At 38.1% G+C, this 25,715-nt stretch overlaps 1 protein-coding gene and 1 pseudogene across 7 annotated transcripts in view; one reads left to right on the forward strand and one right to left on the reverse strand.

Annotated features, from left to right (window-relative positions):
- Window positions 1-5,827: 5,827 nt before the first annotated feature.
- On the forward strand, window positions 5,828-7,807 carry LOC308626213 (3-hydroxyisobutyrate dehydrogenase, mitochondrial-like; annotated as a pseudogene). Its single transcript has one exon. The product of its transcript is annotated as a 3-hydroxyisobutyrate dehydrogenase, mitochondrial-like (transcript).
- A 694-nt stretch (window positions 7,808-8,501) lies between these two features.
- SNX14 (sorting nexin 14) overlaps window positions 8,502-25,715 on the reverse strand; it is a 66,154-nt gene continuing 48,940 nt past the window's right edge. For all 6 annotated transcript variants that reach the window (XM_081251184.1, XM_081251181.1, XM_081251182.1 and 3 more), the window contains 11 exons: window positions 21,052-21,135; window positions 19,566-19,666; window positions 17,170-17,281; window positions 15,022-15,062; window positions 14,775-14,894; window positions 13,740-13,863; window positions 13,301-13,465; window positions 13,028-13,123; window positions 10,368-10,459; window positions 9,647-9,703; window positions 8,502-8,711 (listed from right to left, as the gene is read on the reverse strand). In XM_081251184.1, the coding sequence (XP_081107310.1) occupies window positions 8,673-8,711; window positions 9,647-9,703; window positions 10,368-10,459; window positions 13,028-13,123; window positions 13,301-13,465; window positions 13,740-13,863; window positions 14,775-14,894; window positions 15,022-15,062; window positions 17,170-17,281; window positions 19,566-19,666; window positions 21,052-21,135 (1,031 nt within the window). In that variant the 3' untranslated portion in view covers window positions 8,502-8,672. The remainder of the gene's footprint in view (window positions 8,712-9,646; window positions 9,704-10,367; window positions 10,460-13,027; window positions 13,124-13,300; window positions 13,466-13,739; window positions 13,864-14,774; window positions 14,895-15,021; window positions 15,063-17,169; window positions 17,282-19,565; window positions 19,667-21,051; window positions 21,136-25,715) is intronic.

Genomic DNA, 25,715 nt, shown 5'->3' on the forward strand with positions numbered 1-25,715 from the left:
TAAAATACAAATAGAAAAAATAAATCACACAGTGACTTAAGTACTTTAAATATTATTCACTGTAATAAATTACTAGTCATCCCCTTCAAATCTAGATCAAGAGACACCAATGGGCTCAATCCCAGAGCTGAGACAACTGCTAATCTCCACTAGATACCAGCCACAGCTTAATGCCAGAGGTCCCTTAACAGAGGGAGGAGAGTGTACAACTATTAGAAATATTAATAGACTGTAAAAATTAACACAAGGGCTTCCCTGGTGGCGCAGTGGTTAAGAATCCGCCTGCCAATGCAGGGGACACGGGTTCGAGCCCTGGTCTGGGAGGATCCCACATGCTGCAGAGCAACTAAGCCCATGCGCCACAACTACTGAACCTGCGCTCTAGAGCCTGCGAGCCACAACCACTGAGCCCACATGCCACAACTACTGAAGCCTGTGCGCCTCGAGCCCGTGCTCCACAACAAGAGAAGCCACCGCAATGAGAAGCCACACACTGCAACGAAGAGTAGCCTCCACTCACTGCAACTAGAGAAAACCCACACAGCAATGAAGATCCAACGCAGCCAAAAATAAATAAATTTATTAAAAAAAGAAAAAAAAATTAACACAAGTCGTCACTTACAAAAGATCATTAATCTATTTATTATAAGACCACATAAACATCTTTAAACTTTTCATCAATATAGAAAATTGAGGGAATTCCCTGGTGGTCCAGTGGTTAGGTCTCAGCACTCTCACTGCCGGGGCCCAAGTTCGATCCCTGGTCGGGGAACTAAGATCCTTAAAGCTGCACGGTGTGGCCAAAAAAAAGAAAACTGAAAGAGTGAGCACTTGGTGCAGTTCAACAGAACGCAATGCTTCAGCAGGGCTATTCTCCCTCCCTCTGGTGCTCAGCTCACCGGTCCTCCTTAACTTAAGTGTATCTGTCAGTGTCCACACATCTGTATCTCTCATATACTTAATGTCCTTTAATTATTCAATACTTTGGCCACATTCAGTGTAACTTTTCTTGTTTTTGTGGCTATTTGGGGAAAAAAAATCAATATCAGTCTTCATGCTCCCTTATAACTTCTCAGCAGTTAGACCTCTATAGCAGCCCCTTTCCCTTTTTTTCCAACACCTCTCTCTGCTTCCTCCTTCTCCTGAAATGCCTTTTATCTGATTCGGAAATCTGTGAGTTTGCGCATGAGTTCACCAGTGTCCTGAGATTAGCTGACATGATCACCTTACCTGCGGCACTGGTTCAGGATCACAGAGAGAGAGGCATGTGCCCTGGTCTCAACATGTCTTTCACTCTGGCAACAGTCATAAGAGAGGTGAGGGACCTAGATCACAGGCCACACCCCTGCCTCTTAACTCCCTGCACGTACATTCCACCTCAACTCACCCAGTCTTTTTGTGTCCATCCCCCCACAAACTAGTCTTTTTGTGCCCACCACCTTCTTAGTGCCAGGTGCTGCTGGACTATGCACAGGTGATACAGGGGTGAGAAAGACACATCCTGGCACTTGGACTGTTCACAGCTGGGTGGAAGTGACAGCTAAAATTAATATCTGAAAACAGAAATGTATGCATGTATTTGCCAATCTAGCATATTTTCCCACTCCTGGAAAGAGCCCCCATTTTGGGGAGATACGGAACCTCTTCTGTCCCAGGTAGTTCTGGTGGGACAGTTAATTACAGAAGCAATCTCTTAGCTCTGGTGGAAGCACATGACCTAGGCGTCACAGTTATAGTGCCTGATCACCTTGGTCTGAGTTACTGGTCCAGGGATAGGCAAGCCAAGACAATAAGAATGCTTCCACAAGGTTTAATATGGGTATAGATGTAGAGAGAGACAAGCTCCCTCTGTATCATCACGTGATTCCACAGTTTGTTTAACCGTCCTCTCCCACATGAAGGCATCCACAAGAATAACAGTTAACAGGACAGAGGCTGAGACAAGAAATGGACACATGTCCACAGAGAATCCTGACACTATTCAAGTGCTGGGTAAGTCATACTGAGGACAACTCCATTATTGCCTTTCTGTAGTTGGGTTACATGAACAAATATGTTATTTTTCTTTTCTTTTTCTAAAGCAAAGTTGAGTTGAGTTCCGTCACTTTACAATCAAGAGATTAAACTAGCCCACACTAGGAGAAAATGTCAAAAAGTACCCCTGAGCACCTGTGTGTGTGGTGAGGCGGGAGGGAAGTGAAATAGGAAGAACAGTTCAGACATTAAGTAACATGAATAAAATCCCTCAGGGAAAAGTATGCAGTTTTCATTCTTGTACGACAAAAATGGATCTGACAAACTTTAGAAAATTACCTAAAACACATTTCCTTATAAAGAAATTTCAATGTCACCCATTTTTTCAGACATTTGAGCCACTTTTAAAAAATTAAGCCTCCAGGGCTTCCCTGGTGGCGCAGTGGTTGAGAGTCCGCCTGCCGATGCAGGGGATGCGGGTTCGTGCCCCGGTCCGGGAGGATCGCACACACCGCAGAGCGGCTGGGCCCGTGAGCCGTGGCCGCTGAGCCTGCGCGTCCGGAGCCTGTGCTCCGCAACGGGAGAGGCCACGGCAGTGAGAGGCCCATGTACTGCAAAATTAATTAATTAATTAATTAATGAAGTCTCCAGGCCGTACCCGTTTTCTCCACCATGCATTGTCCCCAAATATGGATACAGTACTCCCTTCACTCCCAACAGCAGCTAGCATAATGTTGAAGTGTTAAGTGGGCAAAAATGGAGGGAGTTACAGTGAAGAAGAAAACTTACAACTCAGTGTGAGATATCAATGCTCCTAAAAAGCACCCACCAAACCCATCACTTGGGAGTCCTTTCTGGGGTTCCTTCTCAGCTCTCTTAGTCTTAAGCACTGGAGAGCCCCAGGACACAGTCCTTGGACTGCTCCTCTCTTCTGCTTACACTTGATCTCCCGGTGCTGTCATCCAGTTTTACATCTTGCTCCTGGTGACTCTCAAATTTATAACCCCTCCCATGGACTCCAGACTCATAAATACAACTGCCTACTTGGCATCTCTGTTTAAGACGGTTCATAGGCCCCCCAAACTTTACGTGTCCAAAAATGAATTCCTGATCTTCCCCTCAAAACACGTGCCAGTCACCATCTCCCTCAGCTCATTTAATAGACCCTGCATCGTTCCTGTTGCTCAGGCAGAACCCTGGGGTCATCCTTGGCTGCTCCGTTTTTCTCAAGCTCACAACCTGTCCATCAGTAAGTTCTGTTGCCTAGCTTAACAACAAAAGACTTCAACTTCACGAAAACCCCGCAAGTACTGCCCTGATCCCAATGACTGTCATTTCGACTGAATTACTTCACCAGCCTGCTACATGAGCTCCTTGTCTCTGCTTTTACTCTTTAGTCTGTTCTCAACACTCCCAATGCAGTCACCAAAGCAATTCTATCACAATATAGCTGCTGTCCTGCTCAAAATCTTTCCATCATGCACCAGGTAAAAGTGAGTCACCACAATGGCTTCCAAGGCCCTTTGTGATCCTGTCTCCTGTCATGTCTCTGACATCATCTCCCCTCACTCACCATGATGTAGCCACGCTGATCTCCTTCCTACTCTTTCTACAAAACAGGCACACCCCCACTCAAACCTTCGCACTTGTTATTTCCAAATATTTGGAATATGGGCTCCAAAATAATTGTGTGGCTTGATATCTCACCTCCTTCCGGTCTTTTCTACAATGTCCTGGACACATTATTTTAAACTGCAAACCTCCACCCATACCATTCTATTTTCCTTTTCAGTTTATTTCTCTTCTGAGCGCTTGTTACTTTCTAACATACTATATACTATTTTCTTATTTATATTGTTTATACTATGTGTCTCCCTGGGTTTGAATGTAAGCTTATAAATGCACAAATGTATCCCTGGCATCTAAAACTGCCTGGCAGATAGTGAGCACTCAATACACACGTGTAGAATAAGGTGAATAAATCATGCATCATTCCTTCTCTCCTGCCTCTCTGCCACCCTCCTGACTCAGTCCAAAAGCCACACAGTCCTTTTTCTCCGGTATCAGCCCCTCCAGAGAAAATAAGCAATTAAGAAAATAACTTCTCTACCTAAACACCCTTTTCATTATGCAGAGCAGTTAAGACTCTTCTTTAACCCCTCTGCAACCAAAAGGCCAATTACGTCTTCCCCAGGAAGGACAGATGCCTTTCTCCAAAGAGTAAATTCTGTAGCCTCCCCCTTGCCAATCCTTAATATGAAGGTGATTACAAGTTTTCTAACAGCGTCCCTTTTCCCTCCTTGCTTTTGTTCTTCCACATCAGGAATTAGCAAACTACAGCCTAAGGGCCAAATCCTGCCTGCCACTGCTTTATGTAAGTAAGGTTTTACTGGAGTACAGCCACATCCATTACTTGGAATAACAGTTTAATATAATTTGATAGAAAAAAATCATAAACATCAAATTAACAAAAAATAGTGAAATAAAAAAAAAACATTTTTCACTGGATTTGACGATCTCCTAGGGGCCACAGGCCTCAGGTTAAGGATTTCTCCTTACGTATCTAGCAACACTGAAGACACTACTGGGTACATAAAAGAGAACACAGTCTTTGAAATGGAAGTGGAGGAGACTAGCAAGATGTCTGCTCATTCATGTAGGCAGTCGGTCATTTGTGTTCTAATGTTGACCATATCTGAAGTTACAACTTGTATATATATCATTATACAGTCTGCAAAGAACAGTGGCCCATTAGACTTCTGATTTTTTACTGTAAAATCTAACGGTTTTTAGGAAGTCAATAAATATGTTTGCTTTCTTTCAACCATTTCTCAGAATTTTCTGCTATCTACAGCTAAATGATTATACTTATAACACAAACTTATAATGTCCTTTATAAATTTCAAAGTGTCTTCCCATCTATTTAATTTCATTTTATCCCCCAACCAGAAACAGAGAGTTACTTCTATAAACACATTTCAAAATGTGAAACTCATGCACTACAAGACACACATAGAGATGGATAGAAAGGAATGTGCAAAGTAAAATATTTGAAATGCACCAGAGGAACTTACTTTGTAAAGGGATCCAGAGTGACCGCTTTTGGAAATAAAGGCTCCTTTCATGGGTCAACAGTGACAAGAACACGAAGACTAGAGGCAGACCTAAGTTTGAATTCCAACTCTACCGTTCTCTCTGGCTTCATTATCCTTATCTATAAAACAGGAATAATACCATCTCACAGTTATTGGATGGTGAAATGTGATATAAAATGCCTGGCCAACAGAGAATGCATCTAGTTCCTTTCCCTTTTATTATGCGAATGATTTTGTATTTGTAGATTTTTATACAGCACATTTTCTTTAAATAGAGCTCACTCACTGCTATAGATTTACACGTCCTCCTAAAATTCACATGCTGAAACCCTAAACTCCAGTATGACTATAGTTGGAAATGAGGTCTTTAGGAGGTAATTAAGGTTGAATTAGGTCATAAAACCTAACCCAATAGCATTTGTGGCCTTATAAGAAGAAGCAGAGAGAGAAAGATCTCCTTCTTTCTTCCCACACGCTCGCACAAGAGGTCATGTGAGCACACAGTGAAAAAAGGCAGCCATCTACAACCAAGGGAAGAGGTCTCAGAATGAAACCTACCTTGCAGGCACCTTGATCTTGGACTAACCAGCCTCCAGAATTGTGAGAAATAAATTTCTGTTAAGTCACCCCATTTATGGAACTTTATCATGGTAGCCCAGGCCATTTGATACACTCATAAGAATTTTTTTCTCATCTAAATAAACAAAATACCACAATTTATAGGAAAGTAGGTGAGGGTGGCATAAAAGGGCTGTACATATTTTATTTTTCCAGTTCACCATGACACTTTAAATAATAATATGCAAAATGCTGTGGATTTTAAATGTGAAGAATTAGACTGATTAATTTCCCACCTGTCCCTGAGAAACTAGTAAATGTTTAAGGCTTGGTAGTAAAGCACCGATTCAGAGAAACTCATACATAGTCTAGAACTTATAAGCAATTAAAAAGATAACAGACCACGCACCCTAACAGCCAGTAGGTGAGCTGGGAGCCGCGGAGGTCACCGTGGGGAGGCGGGGCGGGGGCAGCATGGCAGCCTCCTTATGGCTCCGTGGAGCTGCCTCTGGCCTCCGGTACTGGAGCTGCCGGCAGCAATTGGCGGTGGCCAGCCTTGAAGCGGTGTATTCTAAGTCAATGGCTTCTAAGACTCCAGTTGGATTCACTGGAGTAGGCAATATGGGGAATCCAATGACAAAAAATCTCATGAGACATGGCTATCCACTCATTATTTATGATGTGCTCCCTGATGCATGCAAAGAGTTTCTAGACGCAGGTGAACAGGTAGTGTCTTCCCCAGCAGAAGTAGCCAAAAAAGCTGACAGAAGTATTACGGTGTTGCCCACCAGCACTGATGTGATAGAAGCTTGTTCTGGAGCAAATGAAATTCTAAAAACAAGTGAAGAAAGGCTCACCCTTAATAGATTCCAGTACTGTTGATCCTATGGTTTTGAACGAATTGGCCAAAGAAGTTGAGGAAATGGGGGCAGTTTTCATGGATGCCCCTGTTTCTGGTGCTGTGGGAGCTGCTCGGTCCGGGAGCCTCACATTTATGGTGGGAGGAGTCGCAGAAGAACTTGCTGCTGCCCAAGAGCTGCTGGGGTGCGTGGGCTGCAATGTGGCGTGGCGTGAAGCTGCTGGGACTGGGTAGGCTGCGAAGATCTGCAACAACTTGCTGTTAGCTATTAGCATGACTGGGACTGCTGAAGCCATGCATCTGGGAATCAGGTTAGGGCTTGACCCAAAACTCTTGGCTAAAATCCTACAGATGAGCTCAGGACAATGTTGGTCAAGGGACACTTATAATCCTGTACCTGGGGTGATGGATGGAGTTCCCTTGGCTAATCACTATCAGGGTGGATTCAGAACAACACTCGTGGCTAAGGATCTGGGATTAGCACAGGACTCTGCTGCCCGCACGAAGAGCCCAATCCTTCTGGGCACTCAGGCCCATCAGATCTACAGGATGATGTGCTCGAAGGGCTACTCCAAAAAAGACTTCTCATCCATGTTCCAGTTTCTATGAGACAAGGAGACGTTCTGAGTTTGCCCTTTGGCTGTGGACACTGTTGGAAACCAAACTCTATCTTGGAGCCCCTCAGAGCTCACTCCACAAGTAAATGGGCTTAATCAAAGGTCACCTGTCTGCTTCTGATTGTCTAGGTCACAATAAACCCTGGGATTTTTCCACCCATTTTTAACTGCTTATTCTTTTTATCTATTTAGCAAACACACATTATCTGAATTTTTTTTTTCTGCAAGCCACTGATGGTCTCTGCTAGCTAGCTGATTGACCTTTTTCAAAAGTTTGATTCCTGAGCATCGTCAGTTAAAGTCTTGCCTACTTCAATCAGGATATTATTTACTCTACTTTACAAATAAAACCACATTTTTTTTCCATGGGATAAAACCTATCCTGGAGGAAAGAAAAGAAATCGGTGTGAGGCAAGGAGTTAGAGAAAGGGGAAGTATAGTGAATTACTCCCTGTGTCCCTCAGAAAGCTTGTCCTGCTAATAACCCAGTGGTGGTATTCTTGCATTCTGAGGTTACCGGTTTATTTTCCAGGAGTTGATAAAGCAAGAGAACTCCTTGCTGCATGCTATGTAACTTGAACTCTGTTACATTACCTTGGTGTGCCCCTCTTATAACAACTCCCAATACTTAGCAAACTTATTTTTTATATTTTTGCTTCCTTGTACATTCTTACTACATTTTGACTTCAAAAGAATGACATCTTTAGAACTGTGCTTTAGAGAATTATTATATTATCCTAAATATAACCATATTATTTTGAATTCAAATAAATTTCTATGCTGATAATTTAAAAAAAGATAATAGAACTACTGGCAAAACCTTTAAAAAATTTACAATATCTAATGACCATTTTTACAAACTTTTGAAAAATATACATGAATAGTACCATTAAATGGGTTAGTTTTCCAAATTATATTTAGAGTTCCCACATTATCAGTGCCTGATACATGGCTGAAACTCAATAAGTATATTCTGAATGAACACTACAGCCAATAACCAAACACAAAACGCCCACTCTTGAAAGACACATGTGGTTGAAGGAGAAAAGCATATCATGGGAAGAAATTATCAGTAGAATCCTCAACATTGAAACTTTAAAAATAATTATTTAACTTTCCTCAAAGAATACAGTTAATTCATATTTTTCTTTTGGAGAGACAACATAAACCAAAAATCTACTTGACTAATTTGTTTATATAAGTTTTTGGAATACAGTTATATACGTTCAATGAAATGCAATTTCAATCACACATTCAATCACACAAGTATCTTTAAGTACTCAGTTTTTACACCCTAAAGGGTCATATATAACCTGTCAATCATCCAGCAAGAGTAAGAAGTCCCTTGTTTGCTATGAAAAACTCATAAAGGAGGCTATGAGACTCAATCACTTTTCATCATTATTAAGTCCGTGTTAGTCTTTATTAAAACAAACAAAATCAAAATTTCAGACACTGAATTACATGATATATATAAGAATATACAAAAGTAAAAGAAAAAACAGCACGTATCTACTACACTAGCATAGCAGACATTTCAACTGGTTATTCTATCCCAAATCCAAATGTTTACATCCAGGACGTCACAGAGGTAACCTCCTTTTGTACCTAAATTAAAAAGAAATCTATTTAATAGAAGAGAAAAAAACAAACAAACCAGAGTTCATTTGTAACTTGCCTAACAGTCTCAGTGTATTAAAATCCTAACCTAAGATATTGTGTGTGTGTGTGTGTGTGTGTGTGTGTGTGTGTGTGTGTGTGTGTATCCACAAGAAATTAGCTAGCCTATGCCACAGATAATATTTACATTTTAGAGAGAAGAAAAATGGCAAGGTATAGCGATAGACCTCATAAAGTCTCAAGCAGAGAGCTGGAGGTTTCCTGGTACTGATTCCCATGTAAACTGAACACAAACTATCCATAACTGCCACCCTGTTTTAATATACATTTAATACTGCCATAACTTGAAAACTTGTATTCAATAGGTAAATAGTCCAAATCTGGTTTCCTCTATGAAATGACATTTCATTGCTGTATCACAACCTTGAATAGTTATTTCATCTGACCAAAGGGATCAGTCAAAAAATAAAAACAGTAAGAAGCAATGCTCAAAACTCAAAATCCTCAAAATTCAATATAATAATAATATTAGCATCCTCCAATTCCAATCCATTTTGTGTTCTTGGGTTCATATAAGCTCAACTGCTTCAAAATTGCTCAAGTCTGAGTTACACAGCATTCAGTGTTGCAGATGATAGCCTGCAGAGCTTGGCCCATCCTACTGTTAGGAGGTAAACTCACACCTAGGGTACCGTGTCCCTATCTGATTGTAATTGGGAAAGGAGGAAGTCAAGGCAGAGGCTATTCAGCTCCTATCTCCCAAAATCCACTCTATGTCTGAGCATGTTGAATGAAGAAAATAAGGGTGTTCATTTTTTAAATGATCAGAATCACAAGGGTTTCCTTAATTTTTATGTCTCTAATTAAAATAAATGCCAGCATACCATTAAAAACATAAAGAAAAATTGCTGCTTTTCAGTTACCTTATTGAGCTCTGGAAACAGTTCTTGTATCACAATGTCCAATAAAACATAAGTCAGCTAAAATGCCAAAAAAAATTTTTTTAAGGCATTAGAGAAAAAAAACCCCAAAAAACGATAAACACAAATTTAGGACTATGGTTACCGCTAAAGGGGAAGGCAGGGAATAAAACTGACAATGTGAAACAAGCACAAAAGTAGTAGCTTCAATAGTATCTACAATGTTCTATTTTTAAGATGAGTTTTACATACACATGAGTTCATTTTACTATTATTCCTCATAATTCATTTTATGTTAAACATTTTATATGTAACAACAATTTTAAAGAAAACAAGCAGGATACAAAATTGTAACTGTATTAAGATCTCAATGGGCTATGTAACAGACTATAAACGGTCAAATGTTAACTGTGGTTATTCTATGTAACCTGAATGAATGATGGAATTCTTGATATTTAAATTTTTACTTTTTTCATGAATTTTTAGTATATTCCAAATTTCTATAGTGAATATATATTTATTTTAAATCAAAACAGTTCATATTATAAAAGGTAATCAGCAGAAGAGAGTTATTAACAAAGATACTTTTTCCTATCTGAATGTTTGAATTACATTGTCTTCATTTAGTATAGCATCTCTTCACAGTTAATAATATACCAGACACCCTACTGTGTCATTCGCTAAACCTAGCCAACACTAGTCAACCTGCTTTAATGAATTTTACCTGCTTGTTGAGAACTGGCTGCTGTAAACCGTCAAAAAGAAGTCTGATGCTTTCATACTTGGCTTCTTCACCAATACACTTGACTATCAGATCTAAACAAGAAAGCCACATGTGAAACAATTTTATATTATAAAGTGACTTATCATTTACTGGATCATAAAGCAAAATCTCCACTCTCTTTCCCGGGTATTATGCAAAAACTGTAAATTAGCATTTCCTAAATCAGTGTTCTGGCAAGAAGCTCTTGGAAAAAAGGGTTCTGTGGTCAAGTTGAGAAATGCAGTATCGGGAATCCTCCTTTGGGAGATTCACAACGCACAATGCATACTGCAAGCTCTGGGGAATGCTGCAGTAAAGAAATCTGTTTATACTATTAAGTGATAAAAGACAGTTGGAAAATAATACATATTTTATTATCCCATTCAAGTAAAACAAACAAAATCAAATGCTAAAATTATGCACGTACATTTGTACATACATGTAGAGAGATACATAACAACTGTCTGTGAGGATGAACACCAAACGGGAGCTCGTAGCTACTTCTGCACAGTGGGGACAGGATGGCTTCTACTTTTTACTCTCTATATTTTCATAATATTTGAATATCTTAATATTTTTAATAATTAATTTAATTTTATGGTGAACATAGACTCTCTTCAATGAATATGACCACTTTACTTCTGTACTTTTTGCATAATTAGTATTAGCTATCTTATAGAACAATCTTTGGGGAAAATGTTTACACACTAATTTAGGGTCCCAAAAGTTCCAATTCATGTTTGACTACACAGCTGTCATGTATCACTCCTATTACCACAGAGCCAGTCCTTATTAAAATCTGTGCTGAATGTTTTCCTCCAAGCAGGAAAAGAAAATTATTCTTTTTTTTTTTTTAATTTATTTATTTATTTTTGGCTGTGTTGGGTCTTCGTTTCTGTGCGAGGGCTTTCTCTAGTTGTGGCAAGCGGGGGCCACTCTTCATCGCGGTGCGCAGGCCTCTCACTGTCGCGGCCTCTCTTGTTGTGGAGCACAGGCTCCAGACACGCAGGCTCAGTAGTTGTGGCTCATGGGCCCAGTTGCTCTGCGGCATGTGGGATCTTCCCAGACCAGGGCTCGAACCTGTGTCCCCTGCATTGGCAGGCAGATTCTCAACCACTGCGCCACCAGGAAAGCCCCGAAAATTATTCTTAAGTAAACAAGGTGCTCAAATATTTGTCCTTTCCACTCCGATCATAATGAAACTCTTAATGCTGTTCATGGAAAATTCTCATTTTATGTTTGCTTTTATAAGGTAAATCTAACCCTGAAAGGCAAAAGCCAAATTCAATTTATAATAAGTTTCGTAGATCCTTGATATTTATGCGTCTTTGTGAATCCTTTAATTCACCAATACTACACACAATTTCCCAATTAATATGCATGAAGCATAATGGACAAAAATAAACGATCCTTTCAGATTCTTCATCACTAAGGAAGAAATGAGTAGAGGACAACAGAAAGCATGCTAAGCTTCCTCAGTAGCTAAATTACTTCTTCCCAAATGGAAGTCTTGAAGTAGATGTGATTCAAATTCGTGCCTGAGCAAAATAAGAAATTATTACATTCACTGGCTTTCCACGTTGTTAAAACTAAGACTGTTATTAAAACTATAAATGCTAAAGGTCACTATAATACAAAAGAAGTAAGAAATTACTTCATTATATACCTAGAGAAGATTCACTCAAAAACAGCTGTGGTTCACTTTCACATTCAGACCAGGGATTTAACTTAACTGTCTTCACACAGAGCAGCAGGCTCATTCTGAGACTCATTTTTCAATGATGAGAATTCTCTAAGGTACCTTCCATTCTTACTCTATATTTTCTCCCCGGGCATTATTACCCACTCACACATGACTCCCATATCTTTATCCTATATCATCATTCCTCCAATTTCCAAACCTGGATATTTAATTGCTTACTAGACATTTCCTCTTGAATAATGTATAGGCACTTCACATTCAAAATGTCCTAAACTAAATATCCTCTGCTTTGACCTCTTGACGTTTTTTCCTCATGTTTCCCATCTCAGTAAGAGGTTACTACCATTCATTCATTTAGTGGCCCAAGCCTACCTCCTTTGTAAGAGAGGGGATCACCCTCCTCCTTTGGGATACTATGTAACTTGAACATGGCTCTATAATCACATGTATGTTTTGTTTGTATGTCTACCTTCCTGCCAGACTGAGCTACCCAAGTACGTTTTTATATCCCTTGCACTCTGCACAGTGCCTGGCACATGGACCGTGCTCAATAAACTTGGAATGAATGAATGAATTCTGACCTTTCACTCACACACACTAGTTTAGCTCTTGTCCTGGTGAAGTGCTTGGGCAGGAGGACTCCAACTGTCCCACACACCTACCACTTTGATCAGTCTGATTCTAAGTTATTGAAAGAATCCGACTATTGTGTGAGTAGAAACAGCCTTACCTTAAAGTTCTTAGTGCTAACATCATAAAAACCAAATTTTATTTAACCAATTGAGTTCATTTTAATTGGTTTTTGTAACTATTTCTAAAATTAAAACTCACAGTAAAAATTAGCCTCAATAATTACTATACATCATGACCTCAAAAGAGTGCTAATCTATATCAAACTACTTTTTAAATATTACATTACCTGGAATGTAATTCATCATTTCTTCAAAAGTCTGTTTTGCTCGTTTTTGCTTATCTTGGAGAGAGCGAGGTTCAGTGTTTTCACAAAATACAGCATCTAAAAAGAGACAAAAAGAAACATTTGCTGGAATTTTCACCTATTATATACAAAGTATTTCCTCATGGTAGAAATACTAATAAAGCAAAGAAAAGCAAGACTTTTTGCTCTTTTAGGTCTAACTGAAATCCTTAAGAGTACTCAAAACATGAAACAAACACATAAGAAAATACAAACCTCTGAGAAGTGTTATGAGTGAAACCAAACGGTGCTCCTGAAATAACTGTTCTAGTTTACAATGAAGATAGTAATCAGTGTACATTTCCAGGGTGTTTTTAAAGAGGATTCGAGTTCCCATTAAGAGATGATGAAGCCAGTCAGGAACCTGGAAAACCACCCGTCCTGAGAAGGATCACACAGAACACTTCATTAAGGTAAATAGATATCTGAACATTTTCCAATGCAAAAAATACAAACGGTCAATATTTTATTTGTAAACACTAATAACTTTAATATGTTCAAGATCAATTATATACATTGAATTCTTATTTTTAAAAGTACCTTCAATTAAAAAAAATTATAATGGGGCAATACTGAAGAGCATTAATTTGCATCACAGAAAAAATATAATACATGAATGAGAAACAGGTTTTAACAGTAACCACAGATATCTTACCTACATACATCAGGTAATCATAGACTCCTTCTAAAGTCATCATTTCCATAAAATAATTCTGATTTTGCTTTCTTTCTGTATTCTCAGCACGGTTTGCATTATTCTTAAACAGATCATTGAAAAGCTAAAGTAAAAGTTGAAATAATAAAAAATATAGTTTATTACACCTGCTGATAATAATTACTATGGGTAAAGTGATACAGAGCAAAGGCGTTTAAACTTTGTCCAATCAAAAGAGAATATTTTAAAAAAACCCTACAATATCAGAGAGGTTAAGATCTACCCCCAAAATTTGACATTAAACACAGGAACACAATAAAATATTTGTTCAATGAATGGATGAAATATTTTATAAGCCATTAAAATTACATAATACCAGCAAATAAATATATTATAGCAATTAATTCCTTGATTACTGTAAGTTGGTGATTTACAGCTTGAGAAAACCGCTTTTAAAAATGCCCCAAAATACAGAAATGATAGTTTATGAATACAGTTTCTAAAGAATCACTTACCCCGGGCTTCCCTGGTGGCGCAGTGGTTAAGAATCTGCCTGCCAATGCAGGGGACACGGGTTCGAACCCTGGTCCGGGAAGATCCCACATGCCGGGAAGATCCCACATGCCACGGAGCAACTAAGCCCGTGCACCACAACTACTGAGCCTGTGCTCTAGAGCCCGTGCTCCGCAACAAGAGAAGCCACCACAGTGAAAAGCCTGCGCACCACAATGAAGAGTAGCCCCTGCTCGTTCCAACTAGAGAGAGCCTGCACGCCGCAACAAAGACCCAACACAGCCAAAAATAAATACATAAATAAAATAAATTTATAAAAAGAGAAAAGAAAAAAAAACCACCCCGTTTAAAGCAAAGAACGAAGCAACTACATATACTCCTTATACTGCACAATTAATTTCCACATAAGGAAAATATAAAGTCCCATCCATTTCATTAACACAGGATTCTCCCTATAATGGAAAAGTCATCTCAAGTAGGACAGCTTCAAACTTATTGGCTCTCTGAGGCAATGCACAGTACCTTCTTATTATTTTCTGAAGTAGGGCTGAGAATAGTCAGTTCTGGTTTACTTGGTTTAGGCTTTGGAGATTCACAAGAATTAATGAAGTTCATGATGAAAGGTTCCAAATGCTGACCTTTCTGTGGAGATCATGGTATAAAAATTAAGATTATGATTTTCATTATCATATAACCCATTAAAATTTATTGCTATTTAAATATGCTTATAACTATCATTTTATAGAATGCACATAAATCAATTATTCACCTCTTTTATTAGTTTTCCAGGAACAGACTTTATAATTTTCCCTGCAATTAAAAGTAAAATATTAATTTTAACAAGGCATAATATACCTCATAACTGCTCATATAAATACTAGGTAATTTAAAACACTAAACAGCCAAGTAAAGAGCAAAATGGTAAAAAAATATTTATAATTGACCATTTCACACTTAACAAAAATTTACAATAAATTAGGTAGTCTTAACTATTTATAGATACAACATTTGGGATACTTTAAAGTAATCCAGTGGGGTGAGAGGCAGGTGAAGGGCTGGAACAAGCCAAGTGTCGATAACTATTGAAGGGATAAGGAGTTCACTATACAAATCTCTCTACTTTTGTGTATATTTGAAATTTTCCATTGAAATGTTTTCAAAACATTTTAAGCAATGGTGAATATATAAAGATATCTAAAAGTATGTAAAAGTTAGTCAAAAGGAAAAGAGAAGTTCCAAAAATTGCTACACTATTTAAATTGGCTAGTTGAATAGTTTGCATTCTCAGCTTTAGATTAAGAATATATATTCTAATCCTGTTTGCCAGAATTTTCTCTTGATCGTATCTCCAGGTTCCTTTATTATAAAATATCAAACATCATGAGATTTTCTCAAGCATTTAGAAATGACTGTAAAAATCAGTCAAAGTTGACTTAAATTTCTTTCAGTCCGCTTTAGAAAAAAGTAGACTTTAATGGCAATAGCAAAAGGCATGTTAATGAAAAATAACATAGAGATTGTTTTATAACATGCAAACCTCCAACCCTCTCACCAGGCTATTTCTCCTTTGGTACCCCCATAAATTACTCCTCCCACCTCAGAATTTCCCAAGGTCTTTTAATTACAGTGTTGCATCCTGTGCTTCTCTCTTCTACATGCTCTTCCTGAGCCAAATGTTTTGCTCAATCTGATTTCAAATAACATACAAATCTCTATTCTGTGCCTCTCTCCTGGCCTCTCCTACCTTATAAAACTTCCTCAACTGGATTCTACAAACTCAACAAGTTCAGACTACTCTAAATTTATTCCATATCTCAGCAAGTAACAGCATTCAACCAGTTGTACAAACAGAAACGTGGATCATCTTTTTTTTTTATTTTGGAGACTTGATTCAATGTTTATTCATTTTAATTCTGCCTTTTTAAACATTTTGAAGCCAATATATTGTGTTTTCCACATCTGAAATATTTTTTTTAATTGTATTATTTTTTGATCATTTCTTCTTCAGTCAAACCTAGTCAGTAACCAGGTCTACCCAATTCTATCTCCTAAACATTATGTATAACCAAATACAAAATGTTCTCACATTTTCCCTCAATAAGACACACACCAAATATTCTGGCTCAACTGTATGTATTAATTTGGAGAGATATAGATAAAAGCCAAATGCCCACTTGTAATATTTATTCATTTAGTTCTATATATACTCAAGATGACATTATATAAAATATATTTAGAAATACTGCTTCTCTTCCATTATGATATTTAACAATTTTATTCAAACTCTTCCAGCTTATCTTATTGCTTAGTCTATACTGAACTTTATATAAAAGGAATCATGCTGCATACATTCTTCTGCCTCTTGCTTCTTGCATTCAACATCATGTTTTTAAGATTATCAACACTGTTCCAAGCAGCTACATGCCATGGGTATGCATTGCTCTAAGTATTCATTTTGTGAAACTACTATAATTTATGTCTACTCTATTGCTGATGAACATTTGCATTATTTCCAGTTTAGGCTACTATAAGCAATGCTGCTAAGAACATTCTTAAATATGAATACAAGATTCTCTACAGTGTATATCTCAGAGAGGAACTGCTGGGTCATTCAGTTTTACACCGAACTGTTTTTCCAAGTGGTTTTCCTTTTTTTCTTAATTGAAGTATAGTTGATTTACAATATTATATTATTTGCAGGTGTACAACACAGTGATTCAATATTTTTATAGATTATACTCCATTAAAGTTACAAGTGGTTTTCCAATTTATATTCCCGTTAACAGTATATAAGAAGTCCTTCAGAGTTTTGATACATGGCTTCACTCTATAAATTATTTTTCTAAATTAATCTGAAAATACCGCTTCTTTTCTTTTCAGTTTATCCTCTTCTATATGATTATTTAAATTGACTTACCAAGATTTACGTCTGGTAGTATCTTATCAAGAAATTGTGTTTCCCCACCATTGGGGGAGAGAAAATCTGCCAGAAGTTGACTATTACTCAATTCTGGATGCTGCAGAAGTTTCTTCATGAACAAAAACAGAAAAAAAAGGGGGGGAAATAACAGTTTTAACAATCTAGAAGAGTGATGAAAACTATATTAAAATGATTTTTTTAACCAAGAAAACAATTTTAAATCCTCAAAGGCTATTTCATACTCAGAATAATAACAGAGGACACTTATAGAAAGAATAGCATCATATAACAGGGTAAGACCTCTATAGTCACACATGAATGGGTTTGAATTCTGCTCTTCCATTTGCTAGCTAGGTGTCCCTAGAAAAGTTCATATACTGCCTAAGAGTCAGTTTCCTCATGTGTAGAGTGAAGATAACACTACCTACTTATAGTGTTGTTAGATAAGGCACAGTACCTGATACACAGGAAGGAAGATTAGACATTAGCTAATATTATTTCTCAGTTCCTCAACTATAAAATAAGTATTACAATATCATACATCTATCTTGATAATTAAAGGAAGCTAGTATAAAGGGTTTTGCAGAGACTAAACGTGGAAATGTGAAATAACTTGGAGACTCTGTTGCCTGATCTGCTTGCAACACTATTTTTTCTTACAAGACAAACTGACGTTTTAAAGTGACATCTAACCCAGCCTTACCTAATATTCAGTTTTGTAACTACGAAAGAGTTAAAAATGAAATACCAGTACTGCAACATTTAACTCCATATTACCAAAAAATATTGCTTCTAGAATGAGGTTCTCTAGTTCTCAGAAAGAATTAGTCGGTTCAAATAATGGGTTTAATGATATCAACAAAACCACAGGTTAACACTAGCATATGCTGTGTTCAAATATCCTTGCAATAGTTAATGTTTATATCATATTTCAATTTTCATACCACCAAAGAGTTATGAAAAAAATACTTTCTGGGTTGAGGTATTCATTGGCTCAAATACAGAAAATATAACATAAATACCCCTTTACACTGCTGAATATTTTTAATTTAGAAAGTACTTATTGTGGGCTAAAAGGCATCCAAATTTAAATGAATTAACACTTAATTAAAACTACAAAATTCCATGTCCAAATAAAGGAGATTTTAAATTTTTTTTATTTTTTTAATTTATTTTTTTATTTTTGGCTGCGTTGGGTCTTCGTTGTTATGCACAGGTTTCCTCTAGTTGTGGTGAGCAGGGGCTTCATTGCAGAGCTCAGGCTTCTCATTGTGGTTGCTTCTCTCGTTGCGGAGCACGGGCTCTAGGCATGCAGGTTTCAGTAGTTGTGGCACGTGGGCTCAGTAGTTGTGGTACATGGACTCAGTTGCTCCACGGCATGTGGGATCTTCCCAGACGAGGGATCAAACCCGTGTCCCCTGCACTGGCAGGCAGATTCTTAACCACTGCGCCACCAGGGAAGTCCAGGACATTTTTAAAAAATAAAACAAATAAAATTATCCAGTTTTTGGTCTTATTCACTTGATTAAAGAAAAATGGTCATTAATTTTAGAGGAGTCTCAAGTAGGTAACTTTTAAGCAGACTGCACCAACAATGGAAATAGCAATTACAGTGTTTACACAACACAATGTGCACACACTGAGAAAAACGAACTCAATTCCAAGTGGTGAATGGTAGAGAGTCGGGAGATCCCAAGTAATGAGTTCAGAAAGTGCTAAACACAAAATCAAACAAAAAATAAGAAAAAAAACAACCCAGTATTCTTAGAATGCATTTAATGTTTTACATCAAACGTTTTTTCTTGGGGCTTCCCTGGTGGCGCAGTGGTTGAGAATCTGCCTGCCAATGCAGGGGACACGGGTTCGAGCCCTGGTCTGGGAAGATCCCACATGCTGCGGGGTAACAAAGCCCATGCGCCACAACTACTGAGCCTGTGCTCCACAACCAGAGAGGCCGCGACAGTGAGAGGCCTGCGCACCGCGATGAAGAGTGGCCCCCGCTCACCACAACTAGAGAAAGCCCTCGCATAGAAACAAAGACCCAACACAGCTAAAAATAAATAAATAAATAAATTTATTATTATTTTTTTAAGTTTTTTCTTCCTCTCTCTCTCACTCTCTTCTTCTCTCTCTAACTTCCCACATCAAAAGTTTTAAACTATGCCCAATACAAGACTTTTTTCCTCCAAGAAAATATATGGTATTTCACTGGTTATCAAATTTCTTTTAAAAAGTACTCTTGACAATAATTAATTACCACATGGGAAAAAAACTTTTTTAATAAAGGATTCTAGAAATCCACATTGACAGGTATTGTAAGACACAGCACATATGTATGTACAAGAGAAAAAGAAACAAATTAGAGGATGTTTTAAATTAAGTTGGAGCTGTACCTGTAGATATTCCTGAAACTCTTCTCTCTTAGACTTTAAGAACTCATAATTTTTGGGGCCAATGATCCTCTTGGAAGGAAGCTGGGCATCAGGAAATGTGCCTGAAATTAATATATATGAAAGTTATTACTATGTTCTGCTATTATTTTTCAAACCTAATTTATAATTTACTATGGCAACTTCAGATTCCCAGTGCTGCCTTGTAGGGATGTGGCATTATCCTTTATATAATTTTGACAAAATCAGAGAGCTTCACAAGTCAGAAGACCAGACCAAAGAACTTGAGTCTACTGATATCCAAAATATCACCACCTTTCACTGACACAGATTTATTTAGCCTTCTATACTAGTAAAAAAGTTTCAAAAACTTATGAGATTATTTTGAAATTGGTGGGATTCTATTAGACAAAATCTTACTGAAGAAATACCTACTCTCTCACGGAGAAAATGGCAGCATTTTGCCAATGCTATATAAGCTTAAAAACAAAATTTAAAAACCATGGACATGTTTTCTCAGATAGGGCCAACTTTGGACATTTTAGTACCAAAGAGGAAAAATATTGTTGGGAATCCAACCAACTTTGATTGGTCCAGGATTTTAAATCACGGAGATAAATGATCTTTTCTCAACTGTAAATCAAAAGGAAAAGTCTCAGAGAAAGACCAAGACAAGGGTGGCATTGTACCAGACTGGCAAAGGCAAAGAGAAAACCATTTAAGGACAAGTACAAACTCAAAATCTAGACAAAAAAGTATGGAGTGGGACCTTGTATTTTTTATCTTTCTATAATCTCCTTATTGTGGGTTCTGTTCTTATAGCAGAGTACAGAAGTTTCCCTGCCCTTTACAATTCAGAACTAACCTGAATTTGGATCAGGGGACATTCCACAGAACTTTTCTAAAATCAAAAGATTCAGAATACACAATTCAAGCTCAGCAATTTACATACAAAATGACTAGAAATGCTTCATGACTATAAACCTAATATTAACTAAAATAAATGGACAGATAAGAGAGACTGAGAGGTGAGAGGAAGACAAAAGAAAGTGTGCTCTGCTTTTCTGATTGATCTACCCTTAAAAGAAACACACAACTACAAGGTTTTTTTCCATACTGAAATCTAAGAGCTAAATCAAAACATCTGTCATGTTGCATAGAAACATGTTTACCACAGAAGATGATGGCAAAAGAAAAGAGCAATTCAAATGCCTGGTTTAAATTCTCTGCCACTGTCTTTTAAATTTTAATATCATTATTGCTTGAAAAGCAATAAATTTGCATTGTAAAAACTTAAAAAATACAAATAAGCAGAAATGAGATAAAAACAGTACATTCCTATTATCACTAGTAGTGTACACAAGTGTCACTGTTACATCTCCTTAGTACAGTTACTTAAAATTAGAAAGTAATTTCAGAAAGCTGGTTCAACAGCTTTCAAGAAGGCTAATGCTGAAATGTAATGTTTTATACAAAAAGGACAACATACCATGAAATTCTGTTAGTTTTGACTCAAGTACATAGAATTCAAGGTATCGTCTATAGACAGACCAATGTTCAGGCTCATGCCCAACTGTAAAATGAATGAATACACACTGAGAAATAAACAATTTTACAAACTACTACTAAAAGAATGCACTATTTATAACATTAAGTATACAAAGCTGGAAATTATTCCAGTCTTAATAATTTATTATTTCTTGGGAATTCCCTGGAGGCCCAGTGGTTACGACTCCACACTTCCACTGCAGCGGGCATAGGTTCGATTCCTGGTCAGGGAACTAAGATCCCGCAAGCCGCACAGTGCAGCCAAAAAAAGAAAAAGAAAAGAAAGTGCCTTGGGCTTCCCTGGTGGCGCAGTGGTTGAGAATCCACCTGCCAATGCAGGGGACACGGGTTCATGCCCCTGTCCGGGAAGATCCCACATGCCGCGGAGCGGCTGGGCCCGTGAGCCATGGCCGCTGAGCCTGCGCGTCCATAGCCGGTGCTCCGCAATGGGAGAGGCCACAACAGTGAGAGGCCCGCGTACCGCAAAAAAGAAAAAAAAAAAGAAGATAACTTATGGGACCTATAGGATAATATCAAGTGAAATAACACTCGCATTATAGGGGTCCCAAAAGGAGAAGAAAAAAAGGGGCAGAAAAGTTATCTGAAGAAATAATGGCTGAAAACTTCCTTAACCTGGGGAAGGAAACAGACATCCAGGTCCAAGAAGCCCAGAGAGTTCCAAATAACAGGGTCCTCCACAGATCTTTCCTGGATAGCCACAGCTCTATTCCTGGCTTCTGCTGAGATGATTGATCCATGAGTCACATGCCTGATCTCTTCAGCAAACCACTGCTCAGCCATACCCTTGGCTTTTTTCCAGAGCATGATATATGGACAGTCTGAGAATTTTCCAAACCTTCAAGTTCTAGTTCTTTTTTTTTTTTTTTGACTATCCCTATGTCTATTGTTTTTTTTAACATTTTTATTGGAGTATAATTGCTTTATAATGGTGTGTTAGTTTCTGCTTTATAACAAAGTGAATCAGCTATACATATACATATATCCCCATATCTCCTCCCTCTTGCGTCTCCCTCCCACCCTCCCTATCCCACCCCTCTAGGTGGTCAAAAGCACTGAGGTGATCTCCCTGTGCTACGCGGCTGCTTCCCACTAGCTATCTATTTTACATTTGGTAGTATATATAAGTCCATGCCACTCTCTCACTTCGTCCCAGCTTACCCTTCCCCCTCCCCATGTCCTCAAGTCCATTCTCTACTTCTGCGTCTTTATTCCTGCCCTGCCCCTAGGTTCTTCATAACCAGTGTCTTTTTTTTTTTTAGATTCTATATATGTATGTGTTAGCATATGATATTTGTTTTTCTCTTTCTGACTTACTTCACTCTGTATGACAGACTCTAGGTCCATCCACCTCACTACAAATAACTCAATTTCATTTCTTTTTATGGCTGAGTAACATTCCATTGTATATATGTGCCACATCTTCTTTATCCATTCATCTGTCGATGGACACTACACTTAGGTTGTTTCCATGTCCTTCCTGGTTATTGTAAATAGAGCTGCAATGATCATTGTGGTACATGACTCTTTTTGAATTATGGTTTTCTCAGGGTATATGCCCAGTAGTGGGATGGCTGGGTCATATGGCAGTTCTATTTTTAGTTTTTTAAGGAACCTCGATACTGTTCTCCATAATGGCTGTATCAATTTACATTCCCACCAACAGTGCAAGAGGGTTCCCTTTTCTCCACACCCTCTCCAGCATTTATTGTTTGTAGATTTTTTGATGATAGCCATTCTGATTGGTGTGAGGTGACACCTCACTGTAGTTTTGATTAGCCAAAACAATCTTGAGAAAAAAGAACAAAGCTAGAGGTATCATGCTCCCTGATTTTAAACTGTACTACAAAGCTATAATAATCAAACAAGTATGGTACTGGCATAAAAACAGACACATAGATCAATGGAACAGAAGAGAGAGCCCAGAAATAAACCCACACATATAATGTCAATTAATTTATGACAATGGAGGCAAGAATATACGGTGGGGAAAGGAGAGCCTCTTCTGTCCTTTAATAAGTAAACAATGTTGAGCAGCAAACTCAAGCGGAGGAACAAACTCAAGTGTTTTCTACAAATAACTACTCAGGACTCTTTAAAAAAGTGTCAAGTTTGTTAAAGATAAGGGAAGACTGAGAAACTAACAAAACATAGGAGACTAAGGAGACATGACTAAATTCAGTGTGGGATACTGGGTTGGATCCTGAACCAGAAAGAGGGTATTAGTGGGAAAACTGGTGAAATTCAAATGAATATCCCATCAATGCTAATTTCCTGGTTTCAATCATTGTACTATGGTTTTATAAGATGTCAGTACAAGGGGAAGCTGGGTAAAGGGTGTATGACAACTTTCTGTACTATTTTTTGCAACCTTTCTGTAAGTGTCTTAGTCTGCTCAGGTTGCTATAACAAAACACCATAAACTGGGTGGCTTATTTTATTTTATTTTTTAAATTTATTTATTCTATTTATTTATTTTTGGCTGCATTGGATCTTCATTGCTGCACAGGCTTTCTCTAACTGTGTTGAGCAGGGGCTACTCTTCGTTGCAAGGCGTGGGCTTCTCATTGCAGGGGCTTCTCTTGTTGTGCATCATGGGCTCTAGGTGCACGGGTGTCAGTAGTTGTGGAGCACAGGCTCAGTAGTTTTGGCTCGCAGGCTCAGTAACTGTGGAGCATGGACTTAGTTGCTGCGCGGCATGTGGTATCTTCCCGGACCAGGGATCAAACCCATGTCCCCTGCATTGGCAGGCAGATTCTTAAACACTGTGCCACCAGTGTGGCTTATTTTTAAAAATTAAAATAAAAATAGGGACATCCCTGGTGGTCCAGCGGTTAAGACTCCACGCTCCCAATGCAGGGGGCCTGGATTCGATCCCTGGTCAGGGAACTAGAGCCCACATGCAGCAACTAAGAGTGCACATGCCACAACTAAAGATCCCACATGCTGCAACTAAAGATCCCGCATGCGGCAATGAAGAGCCCACACACAGCAGCAAAGATCCCATGTGCCGCAACTAAGATCCGGCGTGGTCAAATAAATAAATAAATAAATAAAATTAGGGCTTCCCTGGTGGCTCAGTGGTTAAGAATCCGCCTGCCAATGCAGGGGACATGGGTTTGATCCCTGGTCTGGGAAGATCCCACATGTAGCGGAGCAACTAAGCCCATGTGCCACAACTACTGAGCCTGCGCTCTAGAGCCTGCGAGCCACAACTACTGAGCCTGTGCACCACAACTACTGAAGCCTGAGCTCCTAGAGCCCATGCTCCACAACAAGAAAAGCCACCACAATGAGAAGCCCACACACCGCAACAAAGAGTAGCCCCTGCTCGCTGCAACTAGAGAAATCCCGTGTGCAGCAACAAAGACCCAATGCAGCCAAAAATTAATAAATAAAAATAAATTTAAAAGAATTTTTTATAAACTAAATTTAAAATTAATAAATGGTGTTGGGAAAACTGAACAGCTACATGCAAAAGAATGAAACTGGACCACTATCTTACACAATGTAAAAAAATTAACTGAAAATAAATTAAAGATTTGCATGAAAGACTTGAAACCATAAAACTCCTAGAAGAAAACACAGGTGGCAAGCTCCTTGGCATTGGTTTTAGTGATTTTTTTTTTTCATCTGACTCTAAAGGCAAGGGAAACAAAGCAAAAATAAACAAATGGGACTACATCAAACAAAAAGCTTTTGCACAGTGAAGGAAGCCATCAACAATACAAAAGGCAATCCACTGAATGGGAGAAGGTATTTGCAAAGCATGTATCTGATAAGGGCTTGATATCCCATATACATAAAGAACTCACACAATTCAATAACAAAAACACCTATTAAAAAATGGACAGATGATCTGAATAGACATTTTTCCAAAGAATACATATAGATGGCTAAACAGACACATGATAAGACGCTCAACATCACTAATCATCAGGGAAATGCAAATCAAAACCACAATGAGATACCACCTCACACCTGTCAGAGTGGCCACTGTGAAAAAGACAAGAAATAACAAGTGTTGATGAGGATGTGGTGAAAAGGGAACCCTTGTGTACTGTTGGTGGGAATGTAAATTGGTGCAGTCACTATGGAAAACAGTATGGAAGTTCCTCAAAAAATTACAAACAGATTTACCATATCATCCAACAATTCCACTGCTGGGTATCTATCCAAAAAAACACTAATTCGAAAAGATATATGCACCCCTATATTCACTGCAGCATTATTTACAATAAACAAGACATGGAAACACCTAAATGTCCATCGACAGATGAATGGATAGAGAAGATGTGTTATATGTATATAATGGAATACTACTCAGCCATTTTAAAAAAATGAAATCTTGCCATTTGTAACAATATAGATGGACCCTGAGAGTATTAAGCTGAATGAAATAAGTCAAAGAAAGACAAATAGCACATGATTTCACTTATACATGGAATCTAAAAAACAAAACAAACAAACCAAAACAAAATGCAGACTCATACAGAGATCAGATGGGTGGCTGCCAGAGGAGAAGGACAAAATGGGGGAAGGTGATCAAGTAGTACAAACTTCCAGTTACAAAATAAATAAGTCATA

This window comes from Mesoplodon bidens (genome assembly GCF_964165515.1).
Source record: "Mesoplodon bidens genome assembly, chromosome: 12".
Lineage (NCBI taxonomy): Eukaryota > Metazoa > Chordata > Mammalia > Artiodactyla > Ziphiidae > Mesoplodon > Mesoplodon bidens.